The following is a 25,491-nucleotide window of genomic DNA, read 5'->3' as shown; positions in this document are numbered from 1 at the left end:
GGTTGGCTGACATAAGCCCCGTTGAACGGAGGGAAACAACTGGCCGCGGTTTCGCGACGCAATACGCGCCCTATGCCCATTGCGCAACGCTCGTTATGACGGACACCTATACATGTTGCAACCCTCGCATTTGCACAGTACCTGATCGTCGGTACTTACTGCTTTACGCATCTACAGAAAGGGGGCATGTTGGGTAGAGAACCCAGGGGTGGTCGCGGCTTCCGACGCAGCAAAGGACTGGGTAGAGGCAAGACACAGATAGTACGATACAGCCAAGTCGCGGGAAACATTGCTAAGTTGTATCGCAGTGGGAGTGGGAATCATACACGCCTGGCGCTGAAGTCTACGAACAGCTATGGCGCGTTCGCAAGGAGCCTGCAATCGTTACCGCACGGCTTCCTGACGACTGCCCCATACCAAATGCGCGAACACGAATACTCTACCGTCGGCAGACCGAGGATGCTATAAAGCGAGAGCGATACACTGTAGAAATAACACACATCAGCCAACCTGAAGACAGACATGATAGTGTTGATCGCACGGAGGTTGAGGATGTGGACTTTACACGTATCATGCAGTACGTGTCTCCGGCCGAACTGGAGCGCTATGAAACAGAGCAGTTCAGACTCGAGGCAGAGGCCGAGGCAGTCGCGATACGCACAGAAGCTGAGGATCTAGCACGTCGGCAACTGCATAAGAACACAAAGCTACCAAGCACCAGCAGAGGAAGTCGTATGTTCAGTGGGCTGGAAATTGCTGTCAGTTTGCCCACAAGAGCTAGAGGTAGGCCCAGAAGAAGTCGTGGAAGAGGTAGGGGAAGAACGAGAGATCTGGTATTCGATTCTCGGCAGCTTGAGGATGAGACACGCGAAGAGTTGGTCGACAGCGAGCCCATCACGACTCATTGCCTGACCGACTACATTAGGCAGCCAATTCAGACATCTCCCGGTGTGGCCCGTTCAGCCTTTGTTGCCAACAGCGCCCTGCCTGTATCATCAATTCCAACGAGACTTTCTACTTCTCTTCCTCAGCAGGGACATACAGGGCTTTCGAATCTGGATAATGACGTGGGCCTAGCCCGGGCTAGCCGCGATGCAAAGCCTCTGTCCAACACCTCAGACGACATTCTTCTACACACACCGCTTCTCTTTGATCAGTCGTCGACTACAGTGTCTGACTCAGATGACACTATCCCTGCACATCCGCCGCCGCATCACGAATCCAATGGCGACGTGGACAACGATACCATACACATGCACACAGTGTCGTCAGACAGCCATTCACTTGAGTATAGCACGAAAGATGAAGAAGGTGCAGAGGGCGCAGAAGAGTACGTGGTTGAAGCCATCGTCAATCACCTTCAGCAGGATGGGAAGAAGTACTACCTCGTCAAATGGGATGGATATGAAGATAGTCACGATTGGCTTCCCGAAGAAGATCTTGAGGGTGCGGCGGATCTGGTCGCTGAATACAACAAGCGACTTGGAGGCAAGAACAAAAAAGTAAAGTTGAGATAATGTAAGCTGCGATTGAAGCCCCACTTCTATTTCCACCGCGACGTCGTAGTGTAGCGATGAGAACATCAATCTTTCCAGTTTTCATGGCAAGCATGAAGGACTCACAGTTCACTCCGCTGTAAACCCCTATCGTCGCAAATGCTCTATGTCTATGGTCAATGCAGATGTATCGATGCTCTTCGCGGATATATGCTATCGTTGACAGAATTGATCTTCCAATCACTTTGCATATTGCTTCTTACAATCACCCGTCTTCTCTTCTTGTTTGTTTTTCAGCTTTTGAAAGTAAACGTCATGGTGACACAGTTGTGCGTCGGTGATCCATGTCACTGTAATGACATCCGAGCAGACATCCCCATGGAACAATGGAACTCCTATGATGTGTACGGAAGGATCTCCGAATGATTTATTCCACATGCGTGATCATCATATGTTCACTGGGTCTCGGTGTACATGTTGTATACAGAAATAAAATTGATGACAAGATTAATAATACAGGTGAAGGTTCTCGGGAAAGTAGTATTCGCGGAGGCCGCTTGCGTCTGCTGTGTTCATTGCGAGGTCGTCTGGTTGCAATCGACAGGATGACATGGCTGGAACAGAGCTTCGCCCGTGTGTCTTAAGCATCTTGATTGGACGCTCGACTGTATCGGTCAAATCAGAAACCATGCTCTGCTCTCTTTTGCCAGTTGTTTTGGTGCGTGAGTTTTCTTCCTGGCCTGTATCGTCCCACTCCTGCGTCAACTGAGTGGAAACTTCCTCATCGTTTAGGAACATATCCTCTATATCCTCCAATCTCTCCTCTCCGACTTGCGCTTTTGAGGGCTGCTGTGAGAGTTGAGTGGCTATCTCTTTGTCGTCTAGGAAAAATGCATCATAATCGTAGTCTAGCTTTCGAGCGGGCGTTGGAGAAGTAGGCTCGGGTTTGACGTTGGCAGAGAGTTCTTCGGAGTCATGGCTTGGAGACGATGTTACAGAAGTTGACACTGAAGATGGTGTAGCTTCGTCGACTTCCTTCGACGAAGAGCTGAACTCTGATGGTGATGGGTTCAGTGGAGAGGGCTCAAGACTGCATTGGTAATTGCTGACGGGAGGAACCATGTATGGGTCGTTGGAGATTTCTGGTTTAACGAACTCGTTCCCAGGACGAGGTGATAGAAGCAAAGCTGAATCTTTCCGCGTCCAAGGTTCTTGTCGCGAACCATTGCTCTGATGGCCTCGGTGTGGTTTAGACGGTAGTTGTCTCAAATCCTGCAGGAAAGGGCGTAAGAATTCGCTCTTCTTTGCGTGATCTAGAGGAATTGGGTTTTGCCTTTTGTAGTCGCGGAAAATGAGTGGATCCGAGAAGGTTCTGATTGTTTCTCCCGTACGGTACACATCAACAAAATCCACAATGTTGACGTACGGTGGACGTTTTAGTTCGTCTATACACTCTTGGATGAGGCTGTGTACCCTCTTGCCTTTCTGTTTACACTCCTTGGTAGATGAGTAACTTTTGGCCATCATCCAGGCGAATTTGGCCACTGGGATGGTTCACTTGCCAATGATGGAGGCCTTCGGGAAGGTAATGATATATAATCTTGTGGTGAATCGCATCGACAAAGGCTTTGTTCCGTTTCTTTCCTTTGAGCCGTTGGGAGCTTGCAAATGCGCCAAGTTCTTGCTTGAACGAATTAGACGGCTGCGGTTTGAAGCTGCCCTGCTCTATGAAGGCGCGATTGAATACTCGTATGTCATCATCTGGTACACGGCCGACGTTGAGCATATGCTCTACGGCAGACTTCAGGTTATTGCATGTTTCGACCTGGGAGCCTGGAAAGTCGATGACTTGCTGTTTTGCCTCTTCAAAGGAGTTGTACAAGCCAGGCCTTTTGCCTCGAGTCACAGCGTGGTACTTTGTAACCATGATGACAGGCAGGAATAAGCGTCATGGAGAGTATGTATGAAGGATGCAATATCGCAGTGCAAACGCGTCGCAAGGCGTCAAGAGTATATATGGTTAGAAGTTATGAGAAGGCAGAAATGACACGTTGGCACAGTTCAAGTCAGATGCGGTTTCGTGTCGTCAGGGTGTAGATGCTTTTGCGGGATGAGCAAGGGGGCGCGCGTCGCTTTGGGCGGAACCGAGGCATTCTGAACTACCGGTAGTGAAGTGACACATGAACACGGCCTCTTCAGCACGCTGCAACAACATAGACATGAACATGGCCTCTCCAACACGCTACGCCTACCCCTTCGCTGCTTCCCCTGACATTATCCGGTCACACCAGAAAGACGCCTACTTCTCTGGTGTGCTGCTGGACCAGCTATCGACACTCTTGCGCAAGCTCTATGGCGCGCGCATCGCGCACACGTACGCATCCGAGACGCGAGTCCTCGGAGAGCTACTCTATCTCGGTCTCACCACACTGATAGGAAACCGGACGCTAGGCGAGGAATACACAGACATTGTTCAGGTGGAGAGCGAAAGCGGACGACTGCCGGCTCTGGGACGGAGAGCGGGATACATACTAAGCTGCATATTGGGGCCATATCTGCTTGGGAGAGTATTGCCGGCTTTTAGACGAAGAGTGCGTGCAAAACTCGAGGCCAGTCTGCGATGGTACGCGCGACAGCAAGCACGAGCACAGCAAGAGGCACAGGAGAATGGGAGCAAAGCACGGATAGGACGGCCTCTTGGTATGCGCCTGCAGAACTACATACTCGAAAACCTCGATACCATCACGTCGCCATCGCCCGTCTACGCCCTCTCTCTGGCGACATTCTACTTTTCCGGGAGTTACTACCACCTCTCGAAGCGCATATGGGGCCTAAGATACATCTTCACGCGACAGGTGCCCGAGGGCGACAACCGCGCTGGCTACGAAGTTCTGGGTGTGCTACTAGTGTTACAAATGGCGGTACAGGCATATCTACACTTGCACAATACTGTCACATCGTCGACAGCGGCGGTGGGTGGCGGCCATCCGCAAGGCACGTCAGCCATTGTAGGCGGCGGTGCGGAAGTCTCTCTGGACCCCAATGCCTACAGCGCCAACAACGCGTTGCTGTTCGACGCGGCATCTGCCCTCCCTACAGCGGCGCCGTCGGACGTACAAAAGTGGACACACACACCTGCGTTGGAAAAAGCAAGATATGAGCTGGAGAACGAGGAGACAATGGGATGGATTGGTGGTGGCAATCGGAAATGCACGCTTTGCCTGGAAGAGATGAAGGATCCGAGTGTGACGACGTGTGGACATGTCTTCTGTTGGACGTGTATAGGGGACTGGGCGCGGGAAAAGCCCGAATGTCCACTCTGCAGGCAGACGTGTCTAGTGCAGCATGTGCTTCCGCTCCGAGGGTAGGTGGGCAGCATGTAGAATTACAAGATCTTCTCGGCCTCGTCAATCAGTCGCTCTACCTGAAATGCGCTGTCTCCGCGAGTGAACATGTTGAGCAGTTCGCTGCGTCCCTTGCCCTCTTCCGTCTGCACATAGAACTTCTGCATGCACATGACGAGCCATCTGGCCTCGTCGACGCTCACGCCTCTGTTCTCGATGACCAGGCCCTGGCCCAGCACCAGGTTGTGGCTCTCGGCGAGCTCCTGGTGGAAGGTGATGGTGGTGTGCGGACTCGCGAACTCGCCCCTCAGCTTGAATTCTGCCAGCGTTGTGAACATGAGCGTGGTTGTGTCAAGGTGCGGGTGGGAGAACTGCAGATAGTGCAGCTCAGCAGCCTGCTGCGTCTGAGCTTGTTCCGGTGACGCGGACGAGGCATCGGCGGGTATCTCGCGGGGGACGGGGAGCACGAAGGAGGGGTGTTGCTTTGCGCTGCGGAGGAGTTGGGCAAAGGTCGTGGCCGGAACAGCGAAATGGACGCTCTGTGGGTTGGCAGCGTGTCGTAGGCGCCATAGGGCCTGGACTTCCTTCTCGGGGAGAGTCTTGACTTTGTCGAGGTCGAGGAAGGAATTGAGCGTCTTGACGCCTGGCGGGGGCGCCGAGGGAGAGCCCGAAGCAGAGGGCGGCGGAGGGGGCGACGGCCAAGGGCTCTTTGGTTGTTGTGTTGTGGTTGTTTCTGGTGGCGGCGTCAATGGACCGGTTGCGCCGGGCACAATGGCCTGCTTCCTCAGCTCCTCGATCTTGTCCTTGTACTGTTCCTTGAGCTCGTCGAGGTCCTTGAGGCCCTTTTCGCGCGCCTTGTGCTCGAGCTTCTCCTTGTACTTGGCGAGGATGCGCTCCTGGGAGTCGTGTGTGACGAGAAAGCGCACGTCCTGGACGCGGGCAAAGCGGCGTTGGGTAGCGCGGGGGTTGACGAGGGGCTGGCGCAGAGCATGGCGCAGCGTGGGGATGCGCAACGGCATGTTGGATGTGCTGTCGACAGGTTTTGAGGCGGCGGTGGCACATGCGGCTTTTGCAATGGGGACGGAATGCACTAAAGAAGCGGGGCCCAAATGCAGGGACGGGAACGTTTACCTAGGCGGCATGGGCTGCTTTGTCTACTGCACTACGCTTCTGTAACGTTGTATCCTACCCGACATATCTACCCCATATCCACCCCATATCCACCCCATATCGTATACCCGATCCATGCAGAACCCGCCCTTGCTGCAAACGACCCGTCGGCCCCTCTCCTCGTCGTCGCCAGAGACCTCGTCCTCGACGGGCTGCTGCTAGCGGGCATGGGTGCAGTTCACAGCAAGTCCAGCGATGCAGGCGACCTCTATCTGCGCGACCAGACTCGATGTAAGCTTCGACCTGCGCCTGTCCTCGGCCGCGCTCTGCTAACACGACCCCCCAAGTCTCGGTGGCCTCGCTCAACATCACCAATGCCCGCAACCGCACGCTTCTCAACATCTCGCCCAATGCTTTCCCCGCCACCCGCTATGCTGCCAGGCGCGACTTTGGCGACGACAGCGTCGTCGAGTACATCCAGGACCCCGAGCCAGCCCACCATCACGACGGCCCCCCAGCCTTCCTCCTGCGCCTGCCCAACGACGAGGAACTGACCTTCAACTTCACCTTCATCCTGCGCCAGCACCTCGCAGTTCCCACCAGCTACAGCGCCAGTACCGCCTCCCACGTCGCCCCCACCGGCCTGGTCGACACCAACATCAATGGCTTGACCTTTATCTTCGCCCCGAGCTCAAAGGACCTGGATAACCTCGTCACGCGCGAGTTCCACGCCAACCCCAACCTCCACAAGAACCCCCAGGTCGAGCTGGTCGGCGACTACTCCACCGGCGGCCATTCGTCGGTTCAGTTCCAGTGGTCGTGGAAATGGACGCCGCCCCGCACCCCAGAGTCGCGTGGTGGGGGCTGGCGCACAAGCTGCAGTGTGTGTATACCATCCCCTCTCTGTAGCCGCGCCTGCTGATATCCTCTAGTTCGTCGAGTATGACCAGCGCGCACACCGGCTCGAGACGCTGGCGAGCTTTACATTCTGGGTCCAGAGTCCGTATCCTCACCCCCCGTTCCATCCCCAACATGCCCGCTGACCACTCCAGACACGGCGCGCCAGCTGCAGAGCCCAAAGTCGCCTTCACCGCGCCTTGAACTTGGCGTCCCTCCCCGACTGCGCGTGCCCTCGGCACAATCGATAGAGTCTCGAGTGAGCGACTCGGCGGGCGAAGACCGCGAGTGGGACAACATACCCCCGAGATCGCCAATCTGCGAGCCCATTCCCGAGCACAGCCTGGGCCTCATACCAAGCCAGACGACCACTCTGTCAAGCGGGAGTGCGCCGGTGAAGCTCGACGTGTCGCGTCCGGGAGAGGATCTCAGTCTGACCGATGATGGGCCGCTATTCCGCGCCACAATGAAGTCGCTCGAACAGAAGACGGGCAACATGCGCACAAGATGGAAGAAGGTCCTCAAACGCGCCGAGTCGGCCATGGAAGCTCAAGTGGCATGCAACAATGCCATGGCCGACCTCATGGACGCACTCAGAGAAGCCTCGTCGTCCAATGCAAACGCAGTGCAGCCGGCTATTGATCACTACTTCGACAAGATTGCCAAGGAGATCCTGGGATACGAAAAGTCAAACACCACCAACATTCAAAAACTCATTATTGATCCCATATACAAGCTTTACAACATCGACATCAAGCAGGCCGAGACAAAGCGGAAAGACTTTGAGGAGGAGAGCAAGGACTACTACCAGTATCTGGGAAGATACCTTGGGCAACGACAAGACTCGCTGAAAGAGAAGAAACGCGCAGAGACCGATTCCAAATACCAAGCAAAGAGGCGCAACTTTGAATTGAAGCGCTTCGACTACTCGTCCTTTATGCAGGACCTGCATGGAGGCCGGAAAGATCAAGAAGTCCTCTCCCATCTCACGCGATATGCCGATGCCCAGGCCAAGCGCTACCTAGAGACTGCAAAGAAGATCGAGACCATGTTGCCACATCTTGAGGCTCTGAGTTGCGAGGTGAAAGAAGCAGACAAGGAGTTTCAGATTCAGAGGACCGAAAGAGAGGAGAAGAGGCGAGCACTCGAGACGATCAAGAAGACTTTCGACGATGTGCCTGCGCCTTCGCTCACATCTCCCGCGGCATCATCAAGTAGCGTACCCCGGACAACGTCAAGATCCGACCCAGAGCCGCCTCCTGGCCGCAAGGGTAGCCTTGTGCCCATGTTCCAGAGTACAGTCATGCCTCCTCAGACTACTTCATCTACGAGCATCCCCTCCTCAATAGCATTACCACAAAGTCCTGAGGCTACCAAAGCGACTCTAGCCATGGTGGCACCACAGCCGGACAAGTTCAAAGGGATCAGAGACCTTGAAGAAAAGGATCCTGTTGCAATGGCCGAAGCTGGTTCAGGCGCACATCGCAAAGAAGGTCTTCTGTGGGCACTGAGCAGGCCTGGAAGTCATGTGGATCCCAAGGGCCTGAACAAGCAAGCCTGGCACAAGTGAGTACATTTTCTTGAAACTAAATGAACGACGCTGACAATGTCCAGATTCTGGATCGTGCTTGATCAGGGCAGGCTCTCAGAGTATACCAACTGGAAGCAAAGTCTGGAGCTCCATATGGAGCCAATTGACCTTCGCATGGCTTCGGTAAGGGAAGCGCGTAACGCGGACCGTCGGTTTTGTTTCGAAGTCATCACTCCACAATACACTCGAGTGTATCAAGCAACCAACGAAGAAGACATGAAGTCATGGATCAGTGCAGTCAACAATGCTTTGCAGACAGCCGTTGAGGCAGCAGGAAAGCCCGACCGGCCATCAACCGACTCGCTGCCTGGGCAAACACATCGCGACATCGCGTCAGTGCTTACCGGCAAGAGTCCATCAATGTCAAGTCATCGCAACACATACGGCTCCAAGGCACCAGCGCGACATGCTACAGTGGGCGATCGGCCTGGCGGTTACCGACGGGAAGAGACGTTTGGCGACGAAGGCAAGCTGCTCAAGCAAGTACGAGATGCGGATGCTGGCAACAAGATGTGCGCGGATTGCGGTACTGAGATCAAAGTTGATTGGGTTTCCATCAATCTTGGCATCATCATCTGTATTGAGTGCAGTGGTATCCATCGGTCACTAGGCACACACATCACAAAGGTCCGCTCCCTAACGTTGGACGTTACGTCGTTTACTCCCGATATCATCGAGATACTGCTCAAGATCGGCAACCGCATCAGCAATGCTATCTGGGAAGCAAGGCTAGACCCAGGGCTGAAGCCAGGGCCAATGTCGACAAGAGAGCAAAGGCTGCACTTCATCACGTCTAAGTATGCTGATCGGGCATTCGTGGCACCCATAACACCAAACATGTCACACTATGCAAACCCAGAGGAGACGCTGTTAGCGTCGGTTAAGAAAAACGACATCCAGAACGTACTCTACGCGCTGGCACTCCGAGCGAATGCCAATGCACGCGATCGGTCACGAGGCACACACGCAGTATTTCTCGCGCTTGCAGCCGCCGACCCAGCATCGCCTTCAGCGACAGCATCACCTGCAAGCTCTCCAGGCTCAGCCACTCGCCCAGGCACAGCACAGCCTACCCGCAAAGCCTTCCCCGTCGCAGAGCTACTGTTGCAAAATGGCGCAGAATTACCGATGCTGCCTGCACCCATCCCACTTGGGCACTCGGCACGAAGCTATCTTGACTTCAAGACAGAGCAACGTGCGGGCAAACGTCCAGCACCTATGGTGGGAAGTCAGCCCCCACCCAACGTAGAAAAACTGCCGTCCTTGCCGCCTATCATGGCAGGCAACGGCAGCTCTCCATCAGAACGGGCGCGTGAACGGGACGCACGACTGCAAAAGCGAGTCTCGGCAAGCGGAAGGTTGGTCAAACCCCCGAACATGGATTTGGGTGAAGGTAAGCGCGGCTCGTAGGGCTAGCTGATGCTTATTTGTTTTCTGTTCTTCTAGCGTATACCTTCCCTGGGCGGCGTGTGGACTTGTGCGATGGGCGTCAACGGGCTGAAGACGTTGTCATCGACGCGACGAGGAGAGTGCAATCTAGTCCAGGTTGGATGGAGGCGCAGTACTATTGGGGATGCGTGTGTCTGTGTGTGTGGCCTTTGATGCACTGTACCATGTTCGCAGTGAACGGCGATTGGCTTGTTCTTCTGGGAGTCATAGTTGACTCAGTGACCTTGGAGTCATATTTTTTGGCGTGCTGTGTGTATAGTGTAATGAGTAATGGCAGAGCATGAGAGTCACTGAGTTGTGAGACGTAAAGGCTGTGAGCCGGAATAGCGGTCCTTAACGACCCCACTACCACTACTGTGTCTGTGCGCGAGACCAAAATTACTTTGAAAGTTATAAGCGCACGCACCCCGCCGCCGCAACTGCAAAGGCACTCAGTACCGCAATCATGGCGTCCGCATACTCGAACCTACCCATGGACGGCGACGACGAATTCGACGAGAGCCAAATCGACTTTACCGACATTGAAGACCAGTTCCAGGTGCGGCTCGACGAGGGGCTCGATGCCTTTGTCGTGATCGATGGATTGCCCATAGTGCCCGAGGACAGCAAGGCCAAGCTCGTCAAGTTTGTGCTGAGGAAGCTGAACAGCGTGGGCAAGGTCAAGGACGACGGCGTGCACATGCCCGTCGGCGAGGCAGGCAAGACGGAAGGGTAGGTTGCATCTGGCGCCGCGGACAATGGCAGACTGGACCTAGGCTGACGGCATCACAGATATGCCTTTGTCGAATACAGCGCGCCCGCAGAGGCGGTCGCGGCCGTCAAGCAGCTAAACGGAACTGCGCTCGACAAGAAACACACCATGGCCGTCAACAAGCTCACCGACATCGACCGCTACGGCAAGGAGGGCCGCATCGACGAGGAATACCACGCACCCGAGATCCCGCCATTTGAGCAGAAGGAGCATCTGAGGTGGTGGCTAGGCGACGCCGACAGCCGCGATCAGATGGCCATGTACCGCCAGGAGAAGGTCGGCGTCTTCTGGAACGAAAAGGAAGACCAGCCCGAGCAGGTTGTCGACCGCGAGAACTGGACCGAGTCCTTCATCCAGTGGTCGCCCCAGGGAACCTACCTCACCTCCATGCACGCCCAAGGTGTCCAGCTGTGGGGTGGCAAGGCATGGAGCAGGCAGAAGCGATTTGCCCATCCCGGCGTCAACCTCGTCGACTTCTCGCCCGGCGAAAAGTACCTCACCACCTGGTCCCACCGCCCACTCCAGGTCGACGAAAACCACCCGGTCCCATCGCTCTCGCTCGAGGAGGACGGCAAGAACTACATCATCTGGGACATCGCCACAGGCAAGCCCCTGCGTTCCTTTGCGACCATCGATGTACCCGGTGGCACCGACGCCGATGGTAACCCTGTCAAGAAGAAGCTGCAGTGGCCGACGTTCAAGTGGTCTTCCGACGACAAGTATGTCGCACGTATGACCCAGGGCCAATCCATTTCCATCTACGAGCTGCCGCGCATGAACCTTCTCGACAAGACCTCTGTCAAGATCGAGGGCGTCATGGACTTTGAGTGGGCTCCAGCAACACCCCGGAGAGAAGGTATCAAGACATACGAGCAGCTCTTCTGCTACTGGACACCTGAGCTCGGTAGCAATCCCGCCAAGGTCGGTCTCATGTCCGTTCCCTCAAAAGAGATTGTGCGCACGCGAAATCTATTCAACGTCTCTGATGCGAAGCTGCACTGGCAATCCGAAGCTGCCTACGTCTGTGTCAAGGTCGACCGCCACTCCAAGTCCAAGAAGTCCCTCGCCACCAACCTGGAGATCTTCCGTGTCCGCGAAAAGGGTGTGCCTGTCGAAGTCGTCGATTCAATCAAGGACACTGTTATCAACTTTGCCTGGGAACCCAAGGGCAACCGCTTCGTGCTCATCACTACTGGCGAAGTCATCCAGGGCGCTGCTGTGGGTCCCAAGACTGCCGTCTCTTTCTTCGCCCCCGAGAAGCTCAAGGGCGGCGCACCTGGCAACTTCCGTCACATCCGAACCATTGACAAGAAGAACAGCAACGCCATCTACTGGTCACCCAAGGGACGATTCGTCGTTGTCGCCGCTCTCCAGTCTCAGCAGTCTTTTGAACTCGAGTTCTGGGATATGAGCTTCGACAGGCCCAAGGAGGAGTCTGAGAAGGGTGACAAGGAAGTTAACGCCAACCTGCAGCTCATGGATACAGCCGAACACTATGGTGTAACCGACATTGAGTGGGACCCTACCGGCCGCTACGTCGCCACCGTTGCCAGTGCTTTCCGTCATCGCGTATGTATCTTTACTGTCACGTCCTTTTGCTTCTGCTAACACCCACCAGATGGAGAACGGTTACCATCTCTATGACTTCAAGGGTACACTCCTCCGCGAAGAAGCCATCGAAGGCTTCAAGCAGCTCCTCTGGCGCCCACGCCCCCCGACTCTTCTCTCCAAGGAGGAGCAGGCCGAAATTCGCAAGAACCTGCGCAACTACTCCAAGGTCTTTGATGAGCAAGACGTTGCCAAGAAGAGCTCCGCCAACAAGGCTGTGGTGGAAGCTCGTCGCGAGATGCTGGATGAGTGGCGCAGATGGCGCGAGGAGGTCACTGAGAGGTTGCGCGACGAAGGAGCCGACCTCGAGCTGGCAACCCTCAAGGGAGAGACGCCTGGTCAGGCGGATGATGGGCACCAGGAAGAGATTGAGGAGATTGTAGAGGAGATCATCGATGAGACCGAAGAGGTCGTGAACTAGGTAGTTGAATGAGTAGAGACGAGTGTGATGGTAACTCGAATGAACTTGCTGGGAAATGATTTCCCGAATCATACAATCTATGACAAACAATGGCATACGATGATACATCTCAACACGCTCACTATCGCCCGGTGTGTCTTGGATTAATTCTTCCTCCTTCCTCCCAACTTCGCCTTGTAATGCTAGACCAAGTTAGCATTCCTTGCTCTTCACATCCGCTGGGCCTATGCAATTTTTGCTCCAACTTACCTCACAACTGATTCTCAAACCCTCTTCCAAGCCGACTCGAGGTTTGTAACCCAACAACAATCTTGCTTTCGAAATACTAACATAGCGATCGCGGCATCCATCACTCACAATACCCCGACTAAGCACCCCTTCTGTTCCCGTCATCCAACTAACCCATTCAGCACAGTAACCCAAACACCACGTCAACCCTTCTGGAACTCTAACGTGGAACCTTGGAACATGACCGAATTCCTTCCATACTGCTAGACACAAGGCCCTCGCTGTGACAGGCTCGCCATTGGTAATGAACATGGCTTCACCAGCAGCAGTTTGCGAATTTAGCAGATTGCCGACGGCGAGGACATGTGCGTCTGCTACGTTTTCTATATAAACAAAATCTTGCAGGTTGGTTCCTGTGCCTAGGATGAAGGGTGTTTGGTACGCTGAGATACACGAGTGTATTGTGGGGATGCACACGGTGTCATTGCGGCCAAAGATGGGGGCCGAACGCAGAGCACAAGTCGCGAAGTCGTGCGTATTTGCGGAAAGAACAATAGATTCTGCGAGTGCCTATTACGAGTGAGCTTCTGCTTCTTCTTTTCCATTCCTTTCCAAAGTTTGGGTAGATGATTTTCAATGAGAGATGTTACGGTGGCTAGGAAGCAGTACTCCATGTGAGCGAAATGAATAGTTGAGAATTTCTGGTGTGAATCCTGGTATGAAACAGAGTGGTTCAAGAGAGAACAGACGTGTTCCAAAGAAGAATCAAGGGAACCACAACAGAAGAGAAACTCAGTTACCTTGCTCTGTCCATAGCTCGTGTGGACACCACCTGTGGGCCAACGTTCATCTACGTTCCTGAAATCGCGATCCAACTCATCCAGAACAACAGTCACACTACTCGTGTACACAAAAGCCTTTGCACCACACTCTCTGCTTGCTTCAATAACATTCCTTGTTCCCTCGACGTTGATCTTGAAGACGGCGTCTTTGCCCCGCATGGAGTATCGCTTCGTACCTAGGGGGAAGATACCCACTGTGTGAATGACGACAGCAGGTCGAGCTTCGGAAAAAACACTGGACAGAGAAGATGAGTCCATGATGTTGCAGCGGACATAGCGTACGCTGTTGGTAAAGGTGTCGCTGCCAAGCGAGGGCGGATTGACGTCTATGACCGTGACGGAGTATTTCTTGCTGTGTAAGAGTGCGGAGACGATGGCAGTACCTAGGAAGCCACAGCCGCCGGTCACCAGAACGCGGATTGAATCCATGTCTTGGCGTTTGAGGAATCCTCAGAGACGCTGTGTGGTGTTGTTGACGTCGGACGCGTTTTTTTCTCTGGGCGCATTCCAGTCGACCTGTCTTAATGGCATAGAAGCATAGAGCTTCGTATTTGCAGTATCTGCAGCGAATCTACTTATACGACCGCGTACGGTTGTTGCTGGTAGGATGTGACGTCGGGTCTGTGAAAGAGTAAGACATGATGAGGCGCGTGTCGCATGCAAGCATTGCCCAATGCTTTCCCGCTGTATGTCTCGCGCAAAATTGCACTTCCACGAGCCAATTCAAGTAAGGAATTATGCAATTTCAGCACTAGAACCGAAAAAGAACGAACTAGGTAGTGATTGTTGGACCGTATGAATTGTGTAGGCTATCGCCTTAACCCGGTCCCATCGTTGGTGTCCGGGCAAATGATCTTGACTGCGGCGTAAATCAACACTGTTGGTATCCTCCAACTACGACACATAATATTCGCCACAAAATATCTGGACTCTGAACAAACGAAACACGTGAGCACGTATGGTTTTGGTGTGAACACCAGATTCCTTAATCTTTCGCCTAGATCACATCTTCATGGTGTTCCATCGCCTTCACATTGAAGAACGATATTGAAAATTCAAAAAATTACCCGACGACCACCACCACGATGAAGATTAACGAACACCAGGGTGACTATTGCAAAAGTACTGCTCCATATTGTGATGCTGATTTTTTCCAGCTATCCTCACACCCCGCCTTCTTCTTGTTCCGTACAGTTCTCACCACGTCCCCACATACCACGAATGGATGCAAGATGAGGTATACCAAGAGCCCACCAAACTTCGCACTGTTGAAACATTTCCCAGGACTGACTGGAACACAGGAGTTGCAGAAGCTTACCGCATCCGAGCCACTGACGCTTGAGGAGGAGTACGCCATGCAAGCGTCATGGCGTCAGGATGCAGATAAATTGACCTTTATCATCTGCACCTCACCGAACACGCCAACAGCACCATCGGATCTTTCCACGATGGTCAAGGTCTCTCCCGGAACGGAAGATGCACCCGACCGCATGGTAGGGGACGTTAACCTGTTCTTGTATCCGTGTGAGGAAGGTGATGACGTAGAGCAACAAGAAGGCTGTGGGACAGAGAAGGTGGACACGGTCGGCGAGTTGGAGATTATGATTGCTCGACCTAGCGCTCGAGGAAAGGGACTCGCGAAAGAAGCCCTGCAGGCTTTCATCTGGTACATATCCACATCGTTGCCGGCTATTCTGGAGGAGTACGCAAAGGGAACAAATGACACGGGCAAGCTGAAGTCTCTAAGCTACTTGAGAGTCAAGATTGACAAAGACAACACTGGGAGCATCAAACTGTTCAAAACGTTGTGCTTCGGTCAAGTCAGCGGGCCTAACTATTTTGGGGAAGTGGAACTGCGGTCTATGGATGTACATGGTGGGATAGCGGATGCTGCTGGGTTTGCAAGAAAACTATTCTACGGGGACTGAAAGACAAACATGTCCAAAACAAGCGACATGAAGAGCACGGGACTATATGTCACGAGGCAAAGAAATCTGATTGTTGGAAGTACCTGGCAATGTACACGATATAGAACACACGCTTCCGCTACCCGCTCTCCTGAACCGCGCAAATGCAAAACCACTCAATGTTTATTGGTTCGTCTTGCCAGAGTTGTTTGGCTTGGGGAGTTGGTCGAGGATGCTCTTGTTTTGTGGTGGCTGGTAGACAATCTTCCGTGTCTTTAGCGGTGCCCACTTGTACCTGCCGTGATTGTTAGTTGCGAGTTGTAATGGTGGGGGTGCGGAGACTTGCCTCTTGACCCAAACACTGAGCGCGAACAGAACACTGGTGACGGCGAGAACCTTCCAGCCCATCTTCTTGCGGTCGTCCATCTCAGGCTCAGCGGTCCAGTTGAGGAACTCAACCACGTCCTTGGCCATCTGCGAGGTCGAAGCCTTGGTGCCATCCTCGTACTCAACCAAGTCGTCGTACAGAACACGGGCCATGGCGATTCCGGTACCAGGGAAGTAGGGGTTGAAGTTGAGGCCTTCTTGGACAACGGCACCGGCAGGTGGCTCCTCGGGGTAACCAGTCAACAAGCTGAAGATGTAGTTGCAGCCGCCGTGGCGGGCCTTGACCATGAGCGATAGATCGGGGGGTAGAGCACCGTTGTTGGCAGCGCGGGCGGCCTCATCGTTCTTGTAGGGGGCAGGCATGTAATCGGAGAGCTTTCCGGGGCGCTTCTCAATCTCGCCCTGGTCGTTGGGTTCTGTGTCGTACTCGTTCTCCTCGGCGAGCGCCTTGGCCTCATCGACTGTCATGAACTTTCCGACGACGGCGCGGTAAGGCACACGGGAGATGGAGTGGCAGGAGGCGCAGACCTCGCGGTAGACCTGGAAGCCACGGCGGAGACTGTGACAGATTAGGGCATGCGCATGTGCGGTAGGACTGGAAGGACGTACGCTGCATGGTCGAAGGTCTTGGACCACTTCTCGTGCTCCCACGGGTATTGAGTTGGGTGGAGACTGTAGAGGCATAGCGTCAGTACATGACTTGCGGTCGGATCATCTTTGGCGCACTCACCCTTCCTCGGCCGGGGTCATGGCATCGACCTGGCGTCCGTAGAGATGCCAGTACCAGGCAATCGAACCGACGGCGAAGATGGTGGCGCCTGCGGGGAGGGCGTTGTTCTTCCATGCCGAGGCGGCGCCGTCGGCAGAGCTCGATGTCGAGGCAAAGCGCTGTATCACCCATTCCGTCAGCCAGATTATTCAATTGAGGCGGGACAAGCCCTTGGATTGCAGCCCGGCGAGAGATGGTGTCGATGAAGCTCGCGCGAGCTGTCGGGGTTTCTTGGGCCATGCGGGAGGCGTACCGGTTTGCTGGAGGCATTGCGGGCCGTGGCAGCGGCGGAGCGTGCCGTACGCAGTGCTGAGCGAGCCAACATGGTCATGTGAAGCTGGCTCGGAGCAGGAGGGAGACTGGATCAATGGGTTGTCGTTGTCGGCGGTGGTGATGCTGGGAGTAGGTGCGGGAGACACTGGCTGGATCATCAATTTCCACTAGCGTAGGGTTGCTAACATAAGGCAGCTGCGATTGGCTGCTCCTTCCACCTTCGAATGGTCGCTCCTTCCACCCTCGATTTGAGAATGGAAACTTTAGAAGTACTCACAGCCTTATGCTTTATCTGTCTGGTTATTCTGATTTCTTATTACGACTTTGTAGCTCGTGGTTGGGGCAAATAGTATTGCACAGCATTACCTTTACATACATATCTCATCTTCTTTCTTCTACATACGACCATAGGACACTGAAAATCAGGCTTCCCGTTCGCTCAGCCATATGTAAGCAGTGTACCGGTAAACTAGTATCTAGCTTGCTCACGTCCAACATCTCTAAGTCGTAGTAGGAGGGAGGTCACCGCAGACCATCAGCAATTAGGCACTATCCCGGGCATCCAATGTAGAATGTCATGTATCTTAGTATAGCCAAGGTACGACATGGAGAACAAGAGCTTCTTCGTAGTCAGAGCCCTTCGTACTCGGAGCCCTACATTTCTTCATAACTACCAAACAAACGTCTTCATACACGCCTGTCTATCATCATGCTGAGATACAGATAGGAACGTCATTCACCTAAGAGCACGAGTTGCGACTGCGCTACTTGCTCTGCCTACGCCGACAGCAACACGCGCGGCATTGTCATGTGACCCTACTTCTATACCCTTTCACTCATGCAGGAATTGCGAAAGGGCTCAAACGAGGGCTAGGTCTTCTCTAGCAAGAACTGGCTATATTGCCAGAACACACAGCGTCTCTGCGGAGAGGGTGACGCTGGGAGGACTTTCTTGCGTGTTGAATAGAAAAGTCTTTGAGCAAGTCGGCAAGGTTTATATACCGGCTAGCGGAACGTTCCACTAGGCCACATGTGGTGCGCAACATCAACATCAACAAGAGGGCCCTTGGAGAAGAACTCTGCCCGTCTCACTGTGTGCGCTTCTAAAGCAGCGTGCTGATAGAAACAAAAGGTTGCTAGTGCCTTTGGGGCTGCCATTGAGTTAGTGTGCTTGAGCATTTTCCGTGCTTCTTTCTACCTGGGTCCCTTGGTATTGTATGCACGTCGCGCTGCAGCAGACGAGAAGCTAGATGCACCGCTTCACCCATCATGGCCGTCTCTTGGTGTCAAGACCCGTCACCGCTCCTTGCTGCAGTCCCAGTCGACTGAAGCCGCGTCGGAACCTCTTGCACACGCTCACGTCAAACACTCGCCTCCCTCGTTACCCCGCTGCCTCGCCGACACCATCTCTCCGCTCCCCTCCATCCTCCCGACACCCTGCCTTTGTCACTGTGAGGCACTGTTCCCATCGACGAAACATGTGCAAGCACTTTGGCGCCGAGGGCCACTCGTCCATTGACATTACCAAGGGCCGTGAGGTGCTGCCCGTCAATGTCAAGCCTATTCACTATGACTTGACGCTGGAGCCAGACTTTGCCAACTTCACCTACCAAGGCACCGTCACCATCGAGTAGGCACATGCGCATCTTGCACGACAAGACGCCCGCTGACACCACGCCAGTCTAGACGTCGTCGACGACACCACCTCCATCTCCCTCAACACCAACGAGCTCAAGATTCACTCGACCAAGGTCACGGCTGGCCAGCAAGTCATCACCGAATCGCCCAATGTCACCACCGACGACGATGCGCAGACGACCAAGGTCAGCTTCGACCAGACCATCCCCGGCGGCAGCAAGGCGAAGCTTACCATGACCTTCTCCGGCGTCCTCAACGACAACATGGCCGGTTTCTACCGCTCGTCCTTCAAGGCCGCCGACGGCTCGACCACATACATGGCGACCAGCCAGATGGAGCCCACGGATGCCAGGCGGGCGTTCCCCTGCTTCGACGAGCCAGCCCTCAAGGCCAAGTTCACCGTCACGCTCATCGCCGATGACAAGATGACCTGTCTCAGCAACATGGACGTGGCGTCGGAGAAGCGAGTCGACAGCACCATCTCGGGTGGAAAGCGCAAAGCCGTCACCTTCAATCCGACGCCCCTCATGTCAACATACCTCCTGTGCTTCATCGTCGGCGAGCTCAACTACATCGAGACGAACAACTTCCGCGTCCCTGTACGAGTCTATGCTCCCAAGGACCGAGACATTGAGCATGGCCGGTTTTCGCTCGAGCTGGCCGCAAAGACGCTGGAGTTTTACGAGAAGACCTTTGACAGTCCCTTCCCACTCCCTAAGATGGACATGGTTGCTATTCCCGACTTTAGTGCAGGTGCCATGGAGAACTGGGGCCTCGTCACCTACCGCGTTGTAGATGTGCTTATTGACGAAAAGGTCAGTGGTGCTGCTACCAAGCAGCGCGTTGCCGAGACGGTGCAGCACGAGCTCGCGCATCAATGGTTCGGCAATCTCGTAACCATGGACTTCTGGGACGGCTTGTGGCTTAACGAAGGATTCGCAACCTGGATGTCGTGGTACTCCTGCAACGTCTTCTACCCCGACTGGAAGGTCTGGGAAGGTTATGTTACGGACAACCTGGCTAGCGCACTCTCGCTCGACTCTCTACGCAGCAGTCATCCCATTGAGGTGCCTGTGAAGCGCGCAGACGAGATCAATCAGATTTTCGACGCCATCTCCTACTCCAAGGGCTCTAGTGTCATTCGCATGATTTCCAAATATGTCGGAGAGGACACCTTCATGGAGGGTATTCGCCGCTACCTTAAGAAGCACGCCTATGGCAACACGGAGACCGGCGACCTGTGGGCTGCCTTGACTGATGCCAGTGGCAAAGATGTTGGCAAGGTCATGGATATCTGGACCAAAAAGGTCGGATTCCCAGTCGTTACCGTGACCGAGGGCGCCGACTCTATCCACCTCAAGCAAAACCGCTTCCTCCGTACAGCCGACGTCAAGCCAGAAGAAGACCAGACCCTGTATCCAGTCTTCCTCGCGCTGAGGACTAAAGAAGGGGTTGACGAGGACTTGACGCTTTTCGATCGCGAAGCCGACTTCAAGCTCAAGGACCTCGACTTCTTCAAGCTTAACGCAGACCACTCTGGTCTTTACCGAACCTCATACACGCCAGAGAGATTGAGGAAACTTGGAATTTCGGCCAAGGAGGGCCTCTTGACGGTTGAGGACAGAGCTGGTATGATTGCTGATGCTGGCTCTCTGGCCGCGTCTGGCTATCAAAAGACGTCTGGCATTCTCTCGCTCCTGGACAGCTTCAAACATGAGGCAGAGTTCGTCGTTTGGGGGGAGATTACTGGTCGCATTGGTTCGCTCCGGGGCGCATGGATGTTCGAGGACCAGAAGATCAGGGATGCTCTGAAGAAGTTCCAGTTAGAGCTCAGTGCAGAGAAGGCACATGAGCTGGGATGGACGTTTGATGAAAAAGACGGCCATATCGAGCAACAATTCAAAGGTCTCATGTTCGGTGCTGCCGGTATCGCCGGAGACGAGAAGATTACCAAGGCATCATTCGACATGTTTGAGAAGTTTAAAGCAGGTGACAAGTCTGCCATCCACCCCAACATCCGCGGCAGCGTATATGCTATTGTGTTGGCGAATGGTGGGCAAGAAGAAGTAAGTCGTTGAACTGCGATATGTGGAATCTGAACTAACCTTGCTCAGTACGACGTCATTGTCAACGAGACACGAACCGCCGCCACAAGTGACGAGCGCAACTCGGCTCTTCGCGCGCTCGGTCGTGCCAAGTCGCCAGAGCTCATCCAGCGCACGCTCGCCATGGCCCTCAGTGACGAAGTCAAGGGCCAAGACATCTACCTGCCCATTGCTGCCTTGAGGTCACACGCAGAGGGCTGTCACGCGCTTTGGAAGTGGGTCAAGGACAACTGGTCGGAGCTGGAGAGAAGGCTGCCTCCTAGCTTGAGCATGCTAAGTTCGGTTGTTGCCATTACAACATCGGGCTTCACTCACCGGGAACACATTGAAGATATCCAGGCGTTCTTCAGCAGCAAGAGCACCAAGGGCTTCGATATGGCGCTGTCTCAGAGCATCGACGCCATCAGTGCCAAAGCCGCATGGCTTGAGAGAGATGCGGAGGATGTCAAGACGTGGCTGCAGGAACATAAATACCTGCAGTAGAGGCAGAGTGTTGTGTGGATTGTCATGAACTATGGCTGTACAAATAGATGGAGATGAAAAGCATATACTCCCTGCGCCATCAATCCATATTGTCCCCAACAAACACAATAAGCTTTTTTCACATTGGTAAGTCTAAGAATGACGTCAGTGTACATGCCATGAGCGGAACTGAACAAATGCACCACGACAACCTCTGCGGCGCGGAAGGTCGGCTTTCACAGAGATGTGAGTTAGTGTGACGTGAATTCATTCACCACTTCCTGGTGTAGCTTCAGATGTGTGACCATATCAGCCTCTTTCCTATGACGCTATTGTACATGATGCTCATGGCTCTTTCTTGAATTATTACCAACCGAGTCTGGGTTATGGCTCTACAGCTTCTGGTAGTCTAGCTTGCCTTCAAGCTTCTTTGACTCGGCCATCTTCCGCACTGCCTTGTTGAAGTCGTCCTGGTTGATCGAGTCTCGGTAGTCCTTGATGGCAAAGAGACCACTGTGGTGGGTCAGCTATACTGTAGTCACACGGGGAGAAGATACTTACGCTTCTGTGACAACGTTGCGTAAATCGGCGCCGTTCATGCCATCGCTCATCTTGACAATGCTCTCAAAGTCAATCTCTCCGTCCGTCACTACGCTGCCAGAGTGGATTTTGAGAATCTCCAGACGTCCTACTTCGTTGGGCAGGGGGATTTCGAGCTTGCGGTCCAGACGACCAGCGCGCAGAAGAGCAGGGTCGAGTGTGTCTGGCCGGTTTGTTGCCATGATGATCTTGGTCTGTCCTAGGTAGTCGAAGCCATCAAGCTGATTTAGCAGCTCCATGAGAGTTCGCTGAATCTCACGATCTGCCGAAGTTCCCTCGGAAAAGCGTCGTCCACCAATCGCGTCGATCTCGTCCATGAAGATGATGCAGGGCTCGTGCTCCTTTGCGTATCCAAACATCTCGCGGATCAGACGCGCCGACTCTCCAATGTATTTGTCAACAATAGCGGAGCTGACAACCTTTAGGAAGTTTGTCTCGAGACTGCTCGCCACGGCACGTGCCAATAGTGTCTTGCCAGTGCCTGGCGGTCCGTAGAGCAGCACTCCCTTTGGCGGCTTGATGCCTACTCGCAGGAACAGCTCTGGGTTCTTCAACGGCAGCTCAATCACCTCACGTAGCTCTCTAATCTGCTCGTTGAGACCACCGATACCGCCAAAGCTAACCTGGCCCGGGTCTTCGAGCGACATGTTGTAGACGAGCGGATCGACTTCGCGGGGGAGCATGCGCATTATGGTAAGAGTCGTCATATCCAAAGCCACGCGGGTGCCCTGCTTGAGCTTGGCCTTGTCGACCTTTGACCGACATCCGACGACGTAACGGGGCCCTGACGATGCCTTGACAATGACTGCGGGGAGGTTAGTGTGGCGTCTCTCTCAGTGATGCAAATGCCTACGTACATCGCTCCTCGTCTAGCTGCTTCAGCACCTCTCCTATTATCTGGCCGACGCTCTGCAGCGCCTTGATGTTGTCTTCTGATACGTCAAAGTCGTGCTGGAGGCCCTTGATGTCCAGTCGCAGCGCCTTGAGCTTGGCCTCCCATTCTCTCGACTCAAGTAGCTTGGACTTGTAAGCTTCGAGGGCGTGCTCCCGCTCTTGGTCGCCGCTTCCGCTCATGGTGAGGTTGTGCGGTGGATGTGAGTGTGGTTGTGGATGTAGTTGTGACGGTGCAGCAGGTGCGGGAGGCGGTAATGGCAAGGCGGCCGGGTTCGGTGCGGGATCAAGGTGGAGGTGGAAAGCTATGTGCAGTCAGTGATGGCGAGTTCCAGCCTTGGTCCGGGTGAAAGGTGGGAGGGCGAAGTGTCGGTGGTGATGGCGATGGTATTGGTGCTATCGCTGGTCTTGTTGCGGAATGCGGGAGACGGTCCGAGAAAGTGAGAGAGCGCGGCGCGTCGTTGGAAGCTCCGACCCTGCATCATCGAGCCTGTCTGTGACAACCGATCCGTCTACGACAAACACACTGCACCCTTCCCATGATGCAAGCCAACGGGCCCTCGTCGCCGAGCAAGGCAAAGCGCTCGCGTGCCGAAATGGAGGCTGACGGCGCCGTCTCTGCAAGAGAAGCTGCGGCCCAAGTCCAAGACGGTATTGCCATTCCGCACCTCTCACGCGCGCCAACTTTCTCACACCCACTCTAGACGATACTTCCTCCGACGACGATGACTTCGGTCCGGCCCTCCCCTCCTCGGCGCCCAAGAGGAAAAAGCGCAAGCTGCCGTACGAAAAGCTCTATATCGCTGCCCTGCCCGGCGCAAACCGCTACTCCAAATCACTTATGCATCGCGAGCAACTGTGCTTTACCACTTTGACGCCCCACACCGACTTCCTCATAACGAGCTCCGTCGACGGCGTGGTCAAGTTTTGGAAGAAGGACTTTGGCGGTATAGAGTTTGTCAAGGAGTTTAGGGCGCACAATGGCGAGATCAAGTCTGTCAACGTGAGCGCAGACGGCCGTAGCTTTGCCACTGCAGGCGCCGACAAGACGATCAAAATCTTTGACGTCGTCACCTTCGATCTCCTGGCCATGCTGACTGTCGAGTATACCCCTCGCGCGGTTTGCTGGCTGCATGGCCGAGGCGCAAGCTTTCCTCAACTCGCCGTCAGCGCCCAAGAGAATGGTTGGATCCGCATATACGATGGCAGGGGGGAGAATCCGGACCCGCTGCAAACGCTCAAGAGTGTGCACAGGGCGTCGGTCAGCATAATGGCATACAACAATGAATTCGACTGTGTCGTAAGCGTCGATCAAGGGGGTATGGTCGAGTACTGGAGACCCAATGGAAATTATGAAAAGCCAGACAACGTATGGTCGCTGAAGAGCTCCACCAACTTGTTCGAGTTCAAAAAGTCAAAATGTGTGCCCTCGTCGCTTACCATATCCCCCTCTGGGAAGCAGTTTGCCACCTTTTCCTTTCCTGATCGAAAGATCCGCGTCTTCGATTTTGCAACGGGCAAACTCTATCGGACGTACGATGAATCAGTTGAAACCATCACGAGCATGCAACAGGCCGGCACCGCTGTCCAACACCTAGAGGACATGGAGTTTGGTCGACGGATAGCCATCGAGAGAGAGCTTGACCAGCCTACTACAAGAGGTCGCATGAATGTCATATTTGATGAGACAAGTAATTTCATCCTATATGGCAGCATGTACGGAGTCAAAGTCATCAACACGCTGACCAACAAGCTCGTGAAGCTGTACGGCCAAGAAGAATCCATCCGACCGCTATGGCTGTGTCTCTATCAAGGTCAACCAGAGAAAAAAGGTGTCGTCACGGTCGAAATGGCAGCGAGCGAGAACCCACTGCTTCAAGAAGCCGAGGCGAGAGACGCCATGCTGGTCTCTACAGGTTCTGGCAAGGTCCGCTTCTACATGTACACCAATGATGCCAGCGCTACCAAGTCGACCCGTGACGTACAGAACGAGAAACCCCGTGCCGCTGGCGCCAACAAACAAAAGAATGATAAAACACTCGCAGCAACGGATACGACGGCAACACTCCACACTACCTATGGCGACATCACCATTCGCCTCTTCCCAGACGCCGCACCCAAGGCTGTGGAGAATTTCGTCACCCATGGGCGCAATAACTACTACAACAACGTCATCTTCCACCGCGTAATCCGCAAATTCATGATACAAACCGGTGACCCACTTGGCGACGGCACAGGCGGAGAGAGCATCTGGGGCAAGGAATTTGCAGACGAGTTCTCCAACTTGAAACATGACAAACCCTATACCGTGAGCATGGCAAATGCTGGGCCAAATTCGAATGGAAGCCAATTCTTCATTACAACTGAAAAGACTGTAAGTTTCCATCTCACCTCCTCTATATCTCTCTCTCTCTCTCTCTCTCTCTCTCACTCTCTCCATCAATCACTCAATGATGAGGCGACACGCTGACTGTGAATTATGTGTAGCCCTGGCTCGACAATAAACACACCATCTTTGGAAGGGCGATTGCGGGTATGGACGTTATTCACAAGATCGAAAACACCAAGGTATACAAGGAGAAGCCGGAAGAGGATATCAAGATTATCAGTGTCTCCATCTCTTGAAATCGCGGGTGATGGAACTATCAACATGGTGGCCGAGGACGAGAAGCAGTTGCTGTGTTGCCTTCAAAGTGGGGGAATTGTACAGACCCACTCACTG

The 25,491-nt window shown here is 54.0% G+C and overlaps 12 protein-coding genes across 12 annotated transcripts; 6 read left to right on the top strand and 6 right to left on the bottom strand.

Annotated features, from left to right (window-relative positions):
* Positions 1 to 186: 186 nt before the first annotated feature.
* On the top strand, positions 187 to 1,517 carry GT037_008098 (uncharacterized protein; the record flags this gene model as incomplete). Its single annotated transcript, XM_038933145.1, has 2 exons — positions 187 to 261; positions 309 to 1,517. 2 exons carry the CDS (start codon positions 187 to 189, stop codon positions 1,515 to 1,517), a joined length of 1,284 nt encoding a protein of 427 aa, XP_038784646.1.
* Positions 1,518 to 2,003: 486 nt separating this feature from the next.
* On the bottom strand, positions 2,004 to 3,423 carry GT037_008097 (uncharacterized protein; the record flags this gene model as incomplete). The annotated part of the gene is made up of 2 exons (XM_038933144.1): positions 2,004 to 2,993; positions 3,055 to 3,423. 2 exons carry the CDS (start codon positions 3,421 to 3,423, stop codon positions 2,004 to 2,006), a joined length of 1,359 nt encoding a protein of 452 aa, XP_038784645.1.
* A 292-nt stretch (positions 3,424 to 3,715) lies between these two features.
* GT037_008096 (uncharacterized protein) lies at positions 3,716 to 4,864 on the top strand (the record flags this gene model as incomplete). Its single annotated transcript, XM_038933143.1, has 1 exon — positions 3,716 to 4,864. One exon carries the CDS (start codon positions 3,716 to 3,718, stop codon positions 4,862 to 4,864), a length of 1,149 nt encoding a protein of 382 aa, XP_038784644.1.
* A 17-nt stretch (positions 4,865 to 4,881) lies between these two features.
* GT037_008095 (f1f0 atp synthase assembly protein atp11) lies at positions 4,882 to 5,859 on the bottom strand (the record flags this gene model as incomplete). The annotated part of the gene is made up of 1 exon (XM_038933142.1): positions 4,882 to 5,859. One exon carries the CDS (start codon positions 5,857 to 5,859, stop codon positions 4,882 to 4,884), a length of 978 nt encoding a protein of 325 aa, XP_038784643.1.
* A 90-nt stretch (positions 5,860 to 5,949) lies between these two features.
* Positions 5,950 to 12,667, top strand: GT037_008094 (f1f0 atp synthase assembly protein atp11; the record flags this gene model as incomplete). Its single annotated transcript, XM_038933141.1, has 8 exons — positions 5,950 to 6,241; positions 6,298 to 6,833; positions 6,883 to 6,949; positions 7,003 to 8,413; positions 8,462 to 9,796; positions 10,278 to 10,598; positions 10,659 to 12,207; positions 12,257 to 12,667. The coding sequence occupies 8 exons, from the start codon at positions 5,950 to 5,952 to the stop codon at positions 12,665 to 12,667; spliced, it is 5,922 nt and encodes a 1,973-aa protein (XP_038784642.1).
* A 143-nt stretch (positions 12,668 to 12,810) lies between these two features.
* Positions 12,811 to 14,166, bottom strand: GT037_008093 (c-3 sterol dehydrogenase c-4 decarboxylase-like protein; the record flags this gene model as incomplete). Its single annotated transcript, XM_038933140.1, has 3 exons — positions 12,811 to 12,849; positions 12,917 to 13,465; positions 13,696 to 14,166. The coding sequence occupies 3 exons, from the start codon at positions 14,164 to 14,166 to the stop codon at positions 12,811 to 12,813; spliced, it is 1,059 nt and encodes a 352-aa protein (XP_038784641.1).
* Positions 14,167 to 14,822: 656 nt separating this feature from the next.
* GT037_008092 (uncharacterized protein) lies at positions 14,823 to 15,665 on the top strand (the record flags this gene model as incomplete). The annotated part of the gene is made up of 3 exons (XM_038933139.1): positions 14,823 to 14,844; positions 14,895 to 14,974; positions 15,039 to 15,665. 3 exons carry the CDS (start codon positions 14,823 to 14,825, stop codon positions 15,663 to 15,665), a joined length of 729 nt encoding a protein of 242 aa, XP_038784640.1.
* A 162-nt stretch (positions 15,666 to 15,827) lies between these two features.
* On the bottom strand, positions 15,828 to 17,125 carry GT037_008091 (cytochrome mitochondrial precursor; the record flags this gene model as incomplete). Its single annotated transcript, XM_038933138.1, has 4 exons — positions 15,828 to 16,590; positions 16,641 to 16,703; positions 16,762 to 16,919; positions 17,054 to 17,125. 4 exons carry the CDS (start codon positions 17,123 to 17,125, stop codon positions 15,828 to 15,830), a joined length of 1,056 nt encoding a protein of 351 aa, XP_038784639.1.
* A 953-nt stretch (positions 17,126 to 18,078) lies between these two features.
* GT037_008090 (uncharacterized protein) lies at positions 18,079 to 18,341 on the bottom strand (the record flags this gene model as incomplete). Its single annotated transcript, XM_038933137.1, has 2 exons — positions 18,079 to 18,224; positions 18,272 to 18,341. 2 exons carry the CDS (start codon positions 18,339 to 18,341, stop codon positions 18,079 to 18,081), a joined length of 216 nt encoding a protein of 71 aa, XP_038784638.1.
* Positions 18,342 to 18,551: 210 nt separating this feature from the next.
* GT037_008089 (aminopeptidase mitochondrial precursor) lies at positions 18,552 to 21,299 on the top strand (the record flags this gene model as incomplete). Its single annotated transcript, XM_038933136.1, has 3 exons — positions 18,552 to 18,703; positions 18,755 to 20,777; positions 20,826 to 21,299. The coding sequence occupies 3 exons, from the start codon at positions 18,552 to 18,554 to the stop codon at positions 21,297 to 21,299; spliced, it is 2,649 nt and encodes an 882-aa protein (XP_038784637.1).
* Positions 21,300 to 21,670: 371 nt separating this feature from the next.
* Positions 21,671 to 22,952, bottom strand: GT037_008088 (26s protease regulatory subunit s10b; the record flags this gene model as incomplete). Its single annotated transcript, XM_038933135.1, has 3 exons — positions 21,671 to 21,791; positions 21,840 to 22,683; positions 22,736 to 22,952. The coding sequence occupies 3 exons, from the start codon at positions 22,950 to 22,952 to the stop codon at positions 21,671 to 21,673; spliced, it is 1,182 nt and encodes a 393-aa protein (XP_038784636.1).
* Positions 22,953 to 23,311: 359 nt separating this feature from the next.
* Positions 23,312 to 25,394, top strand: GT037_008087 (uncharacterized protein; the record flags this gene model as incomplete). Its single annotated transcript, XM_038933134.1, has 3 exons — positions 23,312 to 23,420; positions 23,474 to 25,143; positions 25,257 to 25,394. The coding sequence occupies 3 exons, from the start codon at positions 23,312 to 23,314 to the stop codon at positions 25,392 to 25,394; spliced, it is 1,917 nt and encodes a 638-aa protein (XP_038784635.1).
* Between the last annotated feature and the right edge of the window lie 97 nt (positions 25,395 to 25,491).

Source organism: Alternaria burnsii, assembly GCF_013036055.1.
Source record: "Alternaria burnsii strain CBS107.38 chromosome Unknown 693, whole genome shotgun sequence".
Classification (NCBI taxonomy): Eukaryota; Fungi; Ascomycota; class Dothideomycetes; order Pleosporales; family Pleosporaceae; genus Alternaria; species Alternaria burnsii.
The sequence above is the reverse complement of the archived record's forward strand: the minus strand, read 5'-3'. Positions and strand labels throughout refer to the sequence as shown.